Consider the following 16,135-nt stretch of genomic DNA (forward strand, 5'->3'; position numbering starts at 1 on the left):
TAGGTTGGACTGAGAGAGAATGATTGTGCCAACCAAGGTCACCCAGTAAGTTTCCTGTCAAAAACAAATTTGAACTTAGATCTCTCTAGGCCTAGTTCATCACTCTAACCACTACACTGCATGGGAACTCCATACACAATTTATGACTCTTTGAAATATTATGTTGCAATCTGTGGTTTGAAGACAACTGGCATGTTACTGTAGGCAGTTTAGAAATGGCCTTGCATTCACTGAATGACATTTCTATAGCGCTGCTGCTAGATTGGAAAGCGGTGATCTTCCACTTTTCCAGACTCTGGCCCCACTTTTAACACCAGGCAGAAGTATGAGACTCACGGAGCTGCAAACATGAGGCAGGAAGTCCTTTGTCATCACAGTCATGCGAGAGGAAGAAAAGGAGCAACCAGAGTGACCGAACTTACCTGTGCTCAAAAAGAATCTTCTTCACTACTGAGTGACCTCACCTTGGCTTCCTGTGGCTCCTCTCAACATGCATACAAAGAAAGAGAGGACTTAATGCTAGTGGTGTCCTTGCTCTGTGCACACGGCCCACTAGCAGCAGATCCCCCCCAAAATCAGCTAAGTAAATATGTCTGCAGGAGCTCACAACCTAGCACAGTGGGTCCAAAAACCCACTTGGAAGGCCCAACACACCGGCTCAGGACCACCAGTGTATAGGGTCTGAACCATGAGGTATCACAAAAGCACTCTGTGAACTCTACAAAAAAACCACTTTAGTGTGTCTTTGTTCTGGATGTATTCAGCCATCATAATGGAAGGATTTTCTTTAAAATTTCCAGTTTGGGACTAATAATGTTGATGACTGGACTGAGAGAGAATTCTCCTTCTTAAATCTGAACTGGCCATCTTACGCAACTCTTGTACTTGTTTAGCACTCAGAAATGTAAACCGTTTCTTTCAACAAGACACACAAGAAGGATTAAGTTCATCAGTATTCCAGAATTCATTCCTTTGATTTTTCTCCTCCTTCCATGGAAGTCATACCCAATTACATTTTATCTATCTGCTATCAACTTACTTCCTACAAAGGAAGCAGTTACATCCTGTTTCGGTCATACAGATAAGAGAAGATCAGAATGACCCACCGTCTGAACTACCAGTACTAAACTGAAAGCCAGCCTTGGCCAATAAATACTACAGTGAGAACGTTCCCCCCATCTATGATAGGCAGCGGCACTCTTAGAATGGGTGGAACATGCGGGTCATTTTCTGAGGAACAAGTAATTCCAATAAAAGATCATCAAGAAGGAATCCCAAATGAATTTAAGTTGTCAAATAAGTTCAAAACGAAAGGCCCAGCACATCTGCCCAAGGCCTGAACTACAAATACCTTTGCTTTTGTCATGATGAGGTTTGAAATAAAACACAAAGAATACTCAAAGATAAAAATAAGGCGACAAACATAATATAAACAGCATGGGGATTCATGTTCCTTTGACGTTAATACATTTCCACCAAGTTTTATCTACACTGACCGTGCAAGGGTAGCTGGTTTGCACTCTTCACACTCAATTTTCTTAAATAATAGCGCATCAGACATTTACAATACGATCCTATGCAAAGTTTTTCAAATCTAAGCCTGCTGATGTCAGCAGACTTAGGCTAGAGTAACTCTGTATATCACTGCACTGTCATTTACCTAGCATTTTTCACAACACAGTTACCTAGATCAAAGGTTTTTTCTTAAAAAAAAAAATGGCTACCCACATGAAAATACCAAAGTTGGTTTGGGGAGCCCCGAAGTTTATTTGCAACACTCAAGTTATTCTGTGCTTGGATTACAGCAATGGATCTTCCTCTGCTGTCTCTCAACCAAAATTGGGAGCCCCATGGCAGACGAGCAAAAATCTAAACCTCGCACATTAAAGGGTCATAAATCACACTACAGCTTACTCAGATTGCAGGCTTGTATTTAAGCAGCTGGGCCATTAGAGACGGCCATGAGAGCTTTTCTTATTTTAATTTGCAGCCAAGGCCAACAAATAAAACTCACCAGTTTGCGAAGTCCTTGGACACACTCATAATGTTGGGTTCAGGTGTGAATTCCAGACATGCATTTTATTTCAACCCTTGTGATCTGCAAGGCTGATAACCAGCCCGGGCTTTTTAGCTAACTTTCTAGAGTGGGCATGGATGTCCTTGAGGAAACGCTTCTTGCCTGCTTGTTCAAGTGCTTCAGCACCAAAACACAAGACTCTGCATCCAGAGTTGTCCTTTTCACACTAGTGCTTTATTTATTGACTTCATTTATATCTCACTTTTCTCCCCACTGAAGACCCAAAGCAGCCAAAAACATTCTCCCCTTCTTCATTTTATCTTCACAACAACCCTGGGAGGTAGGTTAGCCTAAGCGCATATGACGGGTCCAAAGTCAACCTGCAAGCATCCATGATCTGAACCCGGATCTCTCAGATCCTAGTCCAACACTCTAACAACTACTGCAAGTTGGTTTATTTAAATGTTTTAAACCTTTGTGCTCTACAGTGCAATATAATTAAAACAAGATCAGTTTCAGACAGAAGAAGAGTCCTGCTGGACCAGGACAGAAATCCATCTAGTCCAGCATCCCGTTACACACAGTAGCCAACCAGCTGCCCTATAGGGCCAACAAATGGGTCCGAGACCTTTCCCTGATGTTGCCTCCTAGCACTGGGCTTTTGCGGTGGACGGCCTCTGAACGTGGAGGTTCCCTTTACTCACCATGGCTATAGCCATTAATGGATATATCCACAATGAATGTGTCTAATCCCCTTTTAAATCCATCTTAGATCTATGCTTGTGGCCATCACTATCTTCACTGGCAGTGAATTCTACAATTTAGTTACTTATTGAGTAAAGATCAAGATGGCATCTGAAGAAGTGAGCTGTGGCTCACGAAAGCTCATACCCTGCCACTAATTTTGTTAATCTTACAGGTGCTACTGGACTACTGCTCTTTTCCACTGCTTGTTGAGTAAAGAAATATTTCCTTTTATTTATCCTGTTGCCCATCAACTTCATTGGTTGCCCCTGAGTTCTAGTATTATGGGAGATGGGGGGGGGCGGGGGGAGAAGCTCTCTGTATCCAGAAAAAACGCCCTTAGAAACGTCATTCCTGAATATTTTCTGAAATTGTAACAGAGTAGATGCTTTCTGCAAAGGGTGTCCTATAAAGAGGGAGCAACCACAGAATAATCTAGGATGGATTTATGAATGCGTTGCCAAAGTCAAGCTCCTTGTGCACCAACAGGCACTACAGTTGAAATAATGGTTCCATTCAGAGTTTACTGTTCAGATCGTAAATGAGTAATTAAAACAATGAAGAGTAATGGGAGTGTTGAAATGTTTTTCAAAAGAGTGGGTGGAAATAAGATGAAGAAAATGAATTCAAAATTTGAAACATGTACATTTCAGTAAAAATTCTAACTAGTTTGGAGTTAGAAGCTGTACTTGCTGAATCTTCTGCTACCTGATGCCTTAGTAAGGGCAGTTTGAACCTGATAAAGTATTAGAAACTAGAATTAATATCACTTTGCCATTTTTTACTTCCTTGACACCAGTTCTTCTCATGGTGTCTACTTAAAATGCCTAACTTATGCAATGTAAATATCATAGTCCGGCAGGCTAAGTTAACAAGGAAGAGCAGGCTATTGCTACCCCTTTAGAGGAGTTGAATGGTTCGATTGGAAGCTGGCAAAGTTGCAACTTGATATCTCAGATAAATTTCTCACTATAATGCATGAGAGTTCCTTACTTTAATCCACCAGGATGTAGCAGCTGTTAATTTTGTATGCGTTTTAAAATGTGATTAGCACCAGGTCAAGCTTCGAAGCCAATAGACCAACAATGCAATTCTAAGAACAGTTTACTGGGAGCAAGTTCTACCAGATCTGAGCAAGCTTAGGGTAGACGTGTTTGAGATGGAACTGCAAGGAACTAGGGGTTCATGTTTACTCAGAAGTCCTATTCAATGGGACTGACTTTTTCTGTAAAATTCCAGAACCTTTATTCATCCAATGCTAAGTAATCAACGAAAGTCTTAAGAGAATAAGACTGGTTTTACTAACTAAACTGCATGGCCTTAGGCCTGACTCAGAGAAGACAAACAAGATTAAAGACTGTACAACAGTCTGTACTTTACAGCAGTAATTATACACACACTTACTCAGCTTCCACTGAATTCAGTGGACTAATAACTGAATAAATGGGTGCATGCCAAAAATACTATGTAAATAAATACTTTATAAGATGAAGTATGGACGATTTTTCCTTTTATAGTGAAAAGATTAGGAGTAACTTTATCTCTACACCCTGATGTCACAATGGCCTATTTTGACTGTTAGGTATTATTCAGTGTCTGTACATCAAGACATTCGTTCCCAATTGTTATGTACCATTTTATAGGTTGAGTAATTCTAAACTGGAAATGTTCTGAATGGTAGACACAGATAACTCTTCTGTGCATTCTCCAGAGATCACCTAACAAATTATTCAACGCTTTCTTCACTCCACAAGATTAACACCCTTTATTTAGATTTCTTGCTTACGCCACTGGGAGAGATGACAACTGTTAGCACACAAGCCAATAAAACCAATCAAATAAAACCCCCATGAAATCCAATGTATTCAACAAACTGAAAATGTACCCTATATCAACTTAACCCTGGATCTCAAAAGCCTACCCAAAGAAGAAAGATTTATACCATGTTAGAGAACTACTTAGAGCTCCTTCACATATTATGGAAATTAGCAGGTACATTACTAGGTGTGTGTGCCTATTATGCTATTTCATGTGACCGACAAATGAGCACATTTTGACCACCTATAGACTGTGAGTACAAGCGGTAAGGAGACTCAGTTTATATAGGATCCCTCCATTCAGAAAAGAGGTGTGATTTTCACACAATAGCTCTGAATGTGGATTGCATTACAATGTTCTTTCTACTGCATTGATTAGTGTTATGTATTACTATGAATAGTTCTTGCTGCATTTAATCTGCTGTTTTATTGCTTATTTGTTCAATCCATTGTTTTATGCATAAGAAATGTTATTGTTTTAACATGTCTTGGGTATTTTTAATAGAAAGGACAGTTTTTAAAATATTGCCAACAAATAAATAAAAGTTCTGGCAGCACCAGAACTTCATACCGTAGAAAAACGGTTTTCTCCAGTTTTGGCAGCAGTTTTCAGACTTACAGTCTATACATTCCCACATATATTTTACACGAAAGTAAGCTCCTCTAAGCTTTTTAAGTGTACATGGGATTCTTTCAGTGCAATCCAAAGCAGAGTTATTCCTCTCTAAGCCCACTGATTTCGATGGGCTTAGATTGGAGTAACTCTTCTTAAGATTGCACTGTTTCTCTCCCAGCAAGTTTTTCCAAAAGAAGTTTAAAGTTATGGGACAGCCACTAAATCTCTTTACATGTTTCTTAATGGATATTTTCCTACCTTTTAAATGCATGCTGATGTTGAATTTCTAATCCACGGCAATGACTTATGTCTATAACGGTATTTAAAAGAGCATGTGTGAACAGTTTTAAGTACTTCTTCAGCGCTAGTCAGGACAGTGCGCCTTGGTGCTTCTATTCACACTCATTTCTAAGAACAGTATAGGATTCTATTCTTGTAATGTTCTGATGAACAAAGAACACGGTTCTGGGAGAGACTTCACAAACTCCCTCCTCTTCACAACACAGATAATGTTTTCTATGGTTTGGGCTCCAATCGGCAGCAATTTCTTTATGCTTCCTTAGAATGTAATTTTCCATTTGTTGTCTTTCCATGGTTTCGTCATGGTTCCTTCAGCCTTTCCCAAACTGTATCAAATGTGGTTTGAGCAAGTGCAGAGAAAGAATGAGGACATAAAGACAACAAGCACAAAATGATGTCTTGATGATACCCACCTGGGTAGGAAAGGTCAAACAAAGGTACAAGGCTACAAGCGTCTATATACCAATGCCCAAAGTATGGGCAATAAGAAAGAAGAGCTTGAGCTTCTATTGCAAACAGAGGGCTATGATATAGTAGGAATTACTGAGACTTGGTGGGATGATTCCCATGACTGGAATGTGCTAGTGGATGGGTATGAGTTGTTCAAGAAAAACTGGAAGGGTAGAAAAGGAGGTGGAGTGGCGTTGTATGTGAGGAGAGGGTTTGATTGTCAAGAAGTTATGGAGAATGGGGCGGACAGCCCGGTGGAAAGTATATGGGTAGAAATAAGGGGAGGAAGGACAAAGGGTATTGTTGGAGTCTGCTACAGACCACCTGACCAGCGAGAAGAAATGGATGCTGCCCTCTTTGAACAGATTGGCAGAGTATCCAGACATCAGAACCTTGTAATTATGGGTGACTTCAACTTTCCCGATGTGTGTTGGGAGACAGGCTCAGCAAAGCGTCATGAATCACGCAATTTCCTGACCTGCCTGGCCGATAACTTCCTTTTTCAAAAGGTGGAGGAAGCTACAAGGGGCTCGGCCATACTAGACTTGATATTAATCAACAGGGAAGAATTGGTAGATGAGATTAAGGTGGTGGGGACCTTAGGGGGAAGTGACCATGTCCTCCTTGAATTCCAGTTGCTGTGGGGAGCCAAGGAAGTTCATAGCCAGACTCGTAGGTTAGATTTTCGTAGGGCCAACTTCGATGAACTCAGAGGCTTGATGAGAGTCATTCCGTAGGGGAGTGTGCTGGAAGGGAAAGGAGCAAGTGAAGGGTGGGCCATTCTCAAACATGAGCTTTTGCAAGCTCAAGCCCTCACTATCCCAGCAAGACGGAAACATGGTAAGGGCTTCAAGAAACCGATGTGGATGCACAGAGAGCTCCAGAATAAGCTAAGGGAGAAAAAGGAAATGTTCAGGAAATGGAGAGAAGGACAGACCTCTAAAGAGGAGTATATGAGGGTTACTAGGTACTGCAGATCAGCCATCAGAGAGGCCAAAGCTCAGTACGAGCTGGGTCTGGCCAGGAGGGCTCGCTACAATAAGAAAAACTTCTACAGATACGTGAGAAGCAAAAGCAAGGTAAAAGAGGCAATTGGACTGCTGTTGGGAGTAGATGGAGAAACTCTGATGCAGGACAGAGAAAAAGCAGACAGGCTTAATGACTTTTTTGCCTCTGTTTTCTCCCTGAAGACCTCAGGCACATCTAGAGATAGTAGAAAATGTGGCAGGACACCTGAGTGGCTAATTGACATTGACAGAGAGGTTGTGGAGAGGCATCTGGCTGCACTGGATGAATACAAATCCCCTGGGCTGGATGTGGTGCACCCAAGAGTGTTGAAAGAACTTTCTAGAGAACTTGCAGAACCCCTGTCCATCATCTTCAAGGCCTCCTGGAGGACTGGGGATGTGCCACAAGATTGGAGAAGCGTGAATGTTATCCCAATCTTTAAGAAAGGGAGGAAGGATGACCCGGGAAACTACAGGCCGGTCAGTCTGACTTCTGTTGCTGGGAAGATATTAGAACAGATTCTAAAGGGATCAATCTGTAAGCATCTGAAGGACCACTCAGTGATCTGGGGAAGTCAGCATGGTTTTGTTCCTAACAGATCTTGCCAGACCAACCTGGTCTCCTTCTTTGATCAAGTGACCAGCTTACTGGATCAGGGGAACTCTGTTGACGTGATTTATCTGGATTTCAGTAAAGCTTTTGATAAGGTCCCCCATGACATTCTGATGGGCAAACTGGAAGACTGTGGAGTGGACTATAGGACAGTTCGGTGGATAGGGAACTGGTTGGAGGACCGCACTCAAAGAGTGGTGGTCAGCAGCGTTTCATCAGATTGGAGGGAGGTGTTCAGTGGGGTGCCGCAGGGCTCGGTTTTGGGCCCGGTACTTTTCAATATTTTTATCAATGATCTGGATGAAGGAGTGGAAGGGCTGCTCATTAAATTTGCTGATGATACCAAATTGGGAGCGGTAGCAAACACCCAAGAAGACAGAATTAAAATTCAACAAGACCTGAATACTCTGGAGAAGTGGGCAGCTGTGAATAGGATGCAATTCAACAAAGACAAGTGCACAGTATTACATCTGGGCCACAAAAATGGGAAGCACAAATACTGGATGGGGGATACACTTCTGGGCAGTAGTATATGTGAAAGGGATCTTGGGGTAAGAGTGGACTGTAAACTGAATATGAGCAGTCAGTGTGATGCGGTGGCAAAAAAGGCTAATTCAATCCTGGGTTGTATCAAAGGGGCCATAGCGTCGAAATTGCAGGAGGTCATAGCCCCTCTCTATACTGCCTTGGTCAGGCCACACCTGGAGTATTGTGTGCAGTTCTGGAGGCCTCACTTCAAAAAGGATGTGGACAAAATCGAGAGGGTGCAGAGGAAAGCAACGAGAATGAACAGGGGTCTGGAGACTGAGCCCTACGAGGAAAGGCTGAGGGCCTTGGGAATGTTTAGTTTGGAGAAGAGGAGGTTGAGGGGGGACATGATTGCTCTCTTTAAATATTTGAAAGGCTGTCATTTGGAGGAGGGCAAAGAGCTGTTCCAGTTGGCAGCAGAGGGTAGGACCTGAAGCAATGGGCTAAAACTACATGCACAAAGGTACCGGCTGGATATTAGGAAAAACTTTTTCACGGTCAGAGTAGTTCAAAAGTAGAATCAGCTGCCTAGGGAGGTGGTGAGCTCCCCTTCACTGGTAGTTTTCAAGAAGAGGCTGGATGAATACTTGTCAGAGATGCTTTAGGCTGATCTTGCACTGGGCAGGGGGTTGGACTAGATGGTCTGTATGGCCCCTTCCAACTCTATGATTCTATGAAGCTTGGAGAAAACCACACACCTGGGAAACCACAGGAAAACCTCTATGTGAGAGGACTAACAGTGAAATCCTAAGCAGTTACTCTGCTAAACTGGAGTAACTCTGCTTAGGATTTCACAGTAAAAGTCTTAGATGGAACAGCTGCTCCATGCAGATCCCCACTCTGTGCAAATCCTTTACCTCAAAAAGAGGAAAGGGGCTTCATAATGAGGCATTATAACATTAGCTGTGTTGTAGAACAGGAGGCTGGGTGCTCCTGGGCCTCTGCCATATGAAGACTCTCACTGACTCAGGATGAACTGGGCCTTAAAGAGCATTGAGAACTCACATTGCTTCTGTTAAGATGACCTCTGCACAAAAATAGAAACAGGGTGTGGTTCTTGATCTGGAGTAGACCATTATGACTACTTTCTCCAAAGAGAGGTGCTGGGATTGATGCCTGTACATAATGTACTCAGAGATAATCCTTCATATGACAACTGTGGGCACAAGCAATACCTTAAGTGGCCATGAGAAGGAATGAACTCTGCATATGCTCAAAGATAATTATTATTACATTTTTCAGGGTTCAAGTCCAGTGGCACTTCAGAGACCAACTAGATTTCCGAGATATGAGCTTTCCAGAGTCAAAGAACCCTTTGAAAGCTCTCAAAAGCTCACAAAGGGAGCTTTGACTCTTGAAAACATGTATCCTGGAAATCTAATTGGTCTCTAAGGTGCCACTGGATTTGAATCTTGCGCTTCTATTGACGACCCCCAGGGCTACCCACATGAAATTATTTTCAGGGTTATGTCTTGACAGTGAAAAACAATTTCTGGGGCTTAAAATCCTGGCACAAACTAAGCCCTGGCTGGGATGCTGAGATTGTCATAGGAAAACAAAATAGAAAAGAGTCCAGTAGCACCTTTAAGACAGATGACGAAGAGAACTGTGATTCTTGAAAGCTTATGCTACAGTAAAGTTGGTTAGTCTTAAAGGTGCTACTGGACTCTTTTCTATTTTGTTACCACAGACTAACACGGCTAACTCCTCTGGATCATAGGAAGACAGAAAGTGTGGCAGCACCAGGGGGCCACTCACCTTGCCGCAGCCGGGCGGCCCCCAGAAAATGAGGGAAGGGATTTCGTGGGCTTCCAGCAGGGACCGCAAAAGAGTCTGTTCTCCCACCACTTGATCCTGCCCCATATAGTCGCTCAAAGTGTCCGGCCGCAGCTTATCCGCCAGGGGCTTCCCTTCGAGTTTTTGGGCCAGATTCTCGCCGCCCAACTCCGGAACTGAGGCACGGGGGCTGATACCAGGATCCTCCCTGTGCAGCTGCTTCTCTGCTCGGGATGGAGACGCAGCAGCAGCGCCCTTCAGGGGCGCCCCTGCTCCCGAGCATCCTCTTCCTTTCTGGAAAAGGGAAAACACCGGGAGGGTGTTGAGGCTGCTGCCCGGCTCCTCTTCGCGTTTGCCGCCCTCTGGAGACTTCGACCGGCGCATTTTCTTCTTGCAGGGCTGCTGCAGGCCCATCCCCGTCTCCTTCGGGGAGCTGCCGTTACCCCCACCCTCTGAGACGGGATCGTCTCCCCCTTTGCCCTGCAAACATTTGTCCAGGTGGGAGTTGATGCAAGGGGCTGGAAGCTCATGGGAGCAAACGGGGCAACTCACGAGGTGTTGTTCCATTTCCTGGCTGAAAGAAAATCCCGCTCAGTCCAACGCTTCTCTCTCGGGGAGAAATGCGTTTCGGAAATCCACACAAGAAACGTTCCCCGAAGGGAGACAGCAAGCTCCTCGAAAAGGTTGCAGCCACAGCCATAAAATTTGCCCGGGCAGGAAAAGGAGCAGAGTAAACACCTCCTTTTCCTACTGGCGCCTTCAACGTGCAGGCTTTTGGGAGTTGTAGTTCTGTGGGGCTGAAGGAACAGGAAAGTTTTGTGAGGCGTACTATTGTGTACATTTTGGTGGGAAAGAAAAGGCGCTTGTCGTTTCTGGGAATCCCAGGCGTGTTGAGAATTCGCGCCATGAAATCTTAGAAAGAAGGACGTTAATGTTTCTGGGTTATTTGTCCCCCCCCCCCCCCCATAATGTAACCCGTTTGTGTAGCCAAAGCTGTGTTCATCAGCCCACAGCTTAGGCTTCCCATTCCCAACCTTCAGGTGGAGCCTGCAGATCTCCCGTAATTATAAGGGACCTCCAGATGAGATCAGTTTCCCTGGAGGATATAGGTACCTTGGAGGTTTGACTCTATGGCATTATACCCTGCTGGGGACCCTCCCCATCCCAAACCCCTCCCGCCCCAAGGTTCACCCCAAAAGTCTCCAGGAATTTCCCAACCTGGATGTGGAAACCATCCTGCCACAATGAGGAATAGCACACAGCAGAATCTTTTAAAAAGTTAAAAGCTGAGTTTCCAGACCAGAATATGTAGTATGCTGAACTTCTGGTAGAGAAGCTATATAAACTAAAATATATGTCTGTTACTCAGAAGAACCTGAGTTTGATTCCATTATGTTTCCCTTCTTTAGTTTATTTTTTTAGTATTAAAATATAAATGTCTGATATTTTTGAGCATGGGAGAGAAGGGGTGGCTGGCTGCTGGCATCGATGAGCTGGTGGCAGAACCAGAAAATCTGCCTGCACCAGATCTGCCTCTTCCCCTTCCACCCTGCTTCCAGGCAGCCCAGCCTTCAAGTCTCAGGGAAGTGGCCAGCCCACCCACCCCGGCTCCTCCTGACCTCCCCCCCCCGCTTCCAACCCCACCAGGGAAACAGCAGGCTTGCTCGCTCGGCAAAGCACTGGAGGACCACCTGGCCCAGATGTCCCAGCCTCCTCTGCCTTGCCCAGGAAGCAGCAGGGCCCACCCGAGCACTAGAAGAGCACCTGACCCAGCCTCCTCCACAACGCCCGGGAAGTAGTGGGCCCACTTGCCTGCCTGGCCTGAGCTCTGGGGGATTGGCTAGCAGAGGCATGATCTTCATATGCATGCAGCTCCCAGCCCCTGTGTGATGATGTCATTTCCGGAAGTGATGTCATCATGCTGGCTTGGCACAGGCCTGTTTGGGGCAAAAATCAGGCCCACGTAAAAAGCAGGAGCACTCCCACGGCCAGCACGATGATATTACTTCCGGAAGTGATGTCATCGTGCTCTGCTAGGAGCATCCCTGCCACACGCCCAGGTTGTCTGCTGGCTTGCCACTTCCTGCTGATCACCAGCGATCGGCAGGCACTGGGGCAAACCACTGGAAGTTTGCCTGCCACTGGTGGGCACCAGGAGAATCTGTGCAGGATGATAATTACACTGAGGTGCTACTAAGATGCTACTGGACCTGAATCTTGTTTTTCTACTACAGCAATATCGAACTACCAACTATCCACCTGAAATTACTGCTGGCATAGTGTTTGTATGAGTTAGTATTAAGTCAAAGATAACGTTTTAGGATGGTGTCACTGTGATCCTCAAGACACTTCCTACATAACTAGCAAAGGGGTTGAAGTCACATGAATCCGGAAAAAAAACTTTAGAATGATTAGGAGTTCAGAGTGAAATTCTGAAAACCTATATGCAAAGTCCAGCTTCACTTTGTTTGTGCTCTACAGTGGTTCATTGCCTCCCACTCTTGGAGGTGTTTGTATTTTATTTATTTTGTTGCCTAGTTTTCAAGGATCTGGTACTTATGGCAGATATTATAAGCACTATACTCAGTTCAGGGATAAAGTATGATGTCCGTAAAATTCAGTTCTTCATTACACTATTTTTCTAGCATTATTTGGTGATCTAAGAATGGACCGATGATTTACATAATTATTGTGTGTCTGCACACACACGCACATGCATTTCATTTCATTTTCTGAGAACTGTGTCCCCCGTACTTTCTATTTGTTTCCTTTTGTTGCAGACAGCAAAAAGGAGAAATCAGAACGCACTCCTATTCAGTGTTTTATGGAGCCAAGATGGAGAAACATCAAGATAGTAATGTAATAGGTTATCCTGGGAAGTTCTATAAGCTTAACCAGCTGGAAGAAATTAATACACGGTACTGCAATGGCAGGCAGGACAGAATGGCTTTCTTCCATGGCCTGGAAACAGTAAAAAGTTTCGCTGATGATGAGGAGGTATGAGTTAGTTACACTGATTGCTATGTTCTCTTTTGTGCATGTTCCCTTTCACATGTTTATCATCTTATGTATAAATGTTGCAAACTGTTGGTTAGTTGTGAATTCCTCCCAGGCAGATTATTTCCTGTGGTGCCACAGAACGTTCACTGCTTAGAAAAATGGGAAGCGGAAGAATCCTGGGCATCCTATCACTGATCTAAAAGTCATGGATCTCTTTAAAAAGAACTTCAAAGGGAGAATCCAATGTGAAATCACAGAATTCATCAAGATCTTTCTCCCAGATCTTAACAAGAACTTGGGCTTTTCCACTCACTGTAGGTGCTAATGACCTGACCTGGATGGCCCTGGCTAGCCTGATCTTGTCAGATCTTGGAAACTATGCAGGGTTGGCCCTGGTTAGTACTTGGATGGGAGACCAACCCAGAATTCCAGGTTACTATGCAGAGGCATTCAATGGCAAACCACTTCTATTTGTCTCTTGCCTTGAAAACTGCAGCTGGGGTGACCATAAATCAGTTTCAACTTAAAGGCATTTTACACATGCATAGGTGCTAATATATTAGTTCAGCTATACTTTTCTAATTGGATCGCCTTATTATGTCTCACCCTGCACTTTCCTAGATTCAACCTGATTTTTTCATGTTACTTCACCCATCTGTCAACCGTTGGGAGTTGTCTTCACCCACTCCAAGTGGATTGATTACTCTTTGACTAGATATTGTTTTAAACTGCCCTGTCTTTGTAACATTCCCCCCACCCACCCACACTTTTCTGTTTGCTGCTTTCAGTATAAATGTATCTGCCAAATGGACAAACACATGAACTCTGACTCATGAAACCTTAAACTGGTATAAAATTTGTCTTTATGGTGCTGCTGGACTTCTGCTTTAGTTTCTGAAGCAGAATTTATACTATTAAGTAATTTTTTGTTAATGGATTGTTATTACGCATTAGTAGGCTGAAGAGCAGAACCACACCCATATAGATGTCCTGCTGAGATTAATAAACCAAAGAGCCCTTTTTTTGTAGAAAGAACATTTCCTTTGCTTGTCCTGGGTTTATTTAAAACCCCATCTTTTTTCTCTTGTAACAAAGGCTATATTTGTGATGGCAAGGATTTTAAATATCCGTTTCTTGGCTGGAATGAGAGGCATAAAGATCAGAATGTTTGGTTTTGAAATAATTCACATGGAGGATTAGAAGTGTTGGGGAAGGATAGTTGATTGTATGTCTGTGCCTTTCTGTTTCTGCTTAACATTTATAGGTGCCAATTAATATGTTTAGTGTAACCCTCAACACAAAATTGGCATCTGAAGACTTTCTGTTTAATTACATAGGCAGTACTGAAGTACATAGAAATGATGAAATAGTAAGTATGGGATCGAGAATTAGGGTGCCTAATTACTTTCCGTACTTTCTGTAAGCAGAAAGTATAGAATCCTGGTTTTACAATAGAACTTCTATGAAGGGGCAATGGAGGGCAGGTGAAGGCACCACCTGCACCTTTCTGAGTGGACTGCCAACAAGTTTTTTCCGCAAGGTTTACAACTTGGGCTGCTAGTTTTCCTCCAGGAACTTGTGTTTGACCCTGGGGCTGCCATTTGCTGGCAGAAATGGAGTGACATAGCATCACATTTTATAGAAGATGCAAGCTTGTGAGTGGGAATTGAAGTAGGAGAAGGAGATGACAGTGAAATGGAAGGTTATTCAAGGCAAAGCTGTCACCATGATTGAAAGCACAAAAGTGAGGATAGGGAAAGGGGGGGTCGGAAGGTGACTGCCAGTGTTCTCCGTCTGCCTGTTTGAGACTGGGCAGAGAAGCAAATCTGAAGATGAACTGAAGCCTTGGTGTATCAGAACATTTTTGATACCGAGTTAGCCATGTGATTACATTTTATTTAAACCAGCCAGACTACTGGCTTCTTGACTGCCTTAACCTTGATAAAAATAAGAATATAGGTGCTTCAGTCTTAAATCGAGAATGGAACCCTGCCAAATTCAGAGTTACAAAGTTCAATGTATCCATCTCACCTGTCCCTTCCTGTCATCCATTTTGATTATAACGTGGGGGCTGGAATGATGCCTTGTGTTTGTGGGGCCAAGTTCCCTTTTATTTTGGTCCTCTGCAGTGTAATAGAAATGAAGTATGTTGTGTTTGGGTGAAGCTAAAGTGGGTGAACAGATATTTGTTGGCCCACATGCTGCTAAATTTATTGCAAGCAAGTTATGCAATCTAGCAGGGCTATTTTAAAGACATTGCTGTATGTGTATCTTTGACATATGGGGCAAAAGAATGTTTTTGAGTAGATCTTCTGGTTCAGCTGTTAAGAATAGCTGTAAGGCTAGTTCAGTGTCCTCTAGGTGGCACTCTCCTCTATGTTAGAGTCTCTGAAAGCAAGGATTCTTGAAGAAAGTATCAAACAGATGATATAGTACTACTATGAAATTAAAGGAGGCCATGAAGGAGCAGCAGGTGGTGAATTTCACTGTAAGTTAATTAATTCTGTAAAAACATACATGGCTGACATCCACATAAATTCTAAAGTAACTTCAAAAGTACTGATTGCCAGCTTTCAAATCATCTTTCTATCCATTTTTTCTCTGTGTGTAGCCCCACATTCTTAGTAGATCGTTGCTTTTCAAAAGTATTAGGAATTTCAGAAGAGATGACCTAAAAAAAAGGAATAAAATAGTTGTTTCTTGTTAAATTGTTGCCCTCTGAATTGCCTGTTGCAGAATACATCAAACTGCAAAGTGACAATTTTTGAGATGTTATTACCGTCCTGTTGCTGCCATTGAGATTGCTGGGCATAATGTGGGTTGTGCATCTGCCTTGGGCATGTATTGGATAGTTTCCATGACATTACCAATGACAACAGATCTTAATTTGTAAGATGTGCTGTATCTGGCTTCTTTATATGCATATCAATAGACTGCATTCATAGAATTTAGCATATTGCATTCCCATTACATAAGTCTCCCATCTATTTTCCGGAATGATACTTTCTTGACAGAGATACTGAATAGTGCGTTCCTTATAGGTTTCAATGGTGTCTGCTTTCTTACTATCAATGAAGTCCATTGATTTCAAGCGTACCAACAATAGAGAGGTATGTAGCTAGAACTTAATACTAGAACATATTGTCCTTTAGTATTTATCCTGCTGGAAGAAGCAAGCTTTCTAGCCTCAGTTCTGATCTTTGGTGAGACATGTATAGTTATGAAATACTGAAGGAAATAATAATAATAATAATAATAATAATAATA

At 43.1% G+C, this 16,135-nt stretch overlaps 2 protein-coding genes across 4 annotated transcripts in view; one reads left to right on the forward strand and one right to left on the reverse strand.

The window, feature by feature from the left end:
* The window catches only part of WRNIP1 (WRN helicase interacting protein 1), a 43,504-nt gene extending 32,932 nt beyond the window's left edge, over positions 1-10,572 (reverse strand). For 2 of the 3 annotated variants that reach the window (XM_054985187.1, XM_054985186.1), the window contains exon 1: positions 9,851-10,572. In XM_054985187.1, the coding sequence (XP_054841162.1) occupies positions 9,851-10,435 (585 nt within the window). In that variant the 5' untranslated portion in view covers positions 10,436-10,572. The remainder of the gene's footprint in view (positions 1-9,850) is intronic. The other variant, XM_054985188.1, reaches the window with a different exon arrangement.
* The window catches only part of MYLK4 (myosin light chain kinase family member 4), a 115,080-nt gene that overhangs the window by 11,903 nt on the left and 87,042 nt on the right, over positions 1-16,135 (forward strand). The window contains exon 2 of the mRNA XM_054985185.1: positions 12,649-12,865. Within this exon, the coding sequence (XP_054841160.1) occupies positions 12,649-12,865 (217 nt within the window). The remainder of the gene's footprint in view (positions 1-12,648; positions 12,866-16,135) is intronic.

Source organism: Eublepharis macularius, chromosome 7, assembly GCF_028583425.1.
Source record: "Eublepharis macularius isolate TG4126 chromosome 7, MPM_Emac_v1.0, whole genome shotgun sequence".
NCBI classification, from domain to species: domain Eukaryota; kingdom Metazoa; phylum Chordata; class Lepidosauria; order Squamata; family Eublepharidae; genus Eublepharis; species Eublepharis macularius.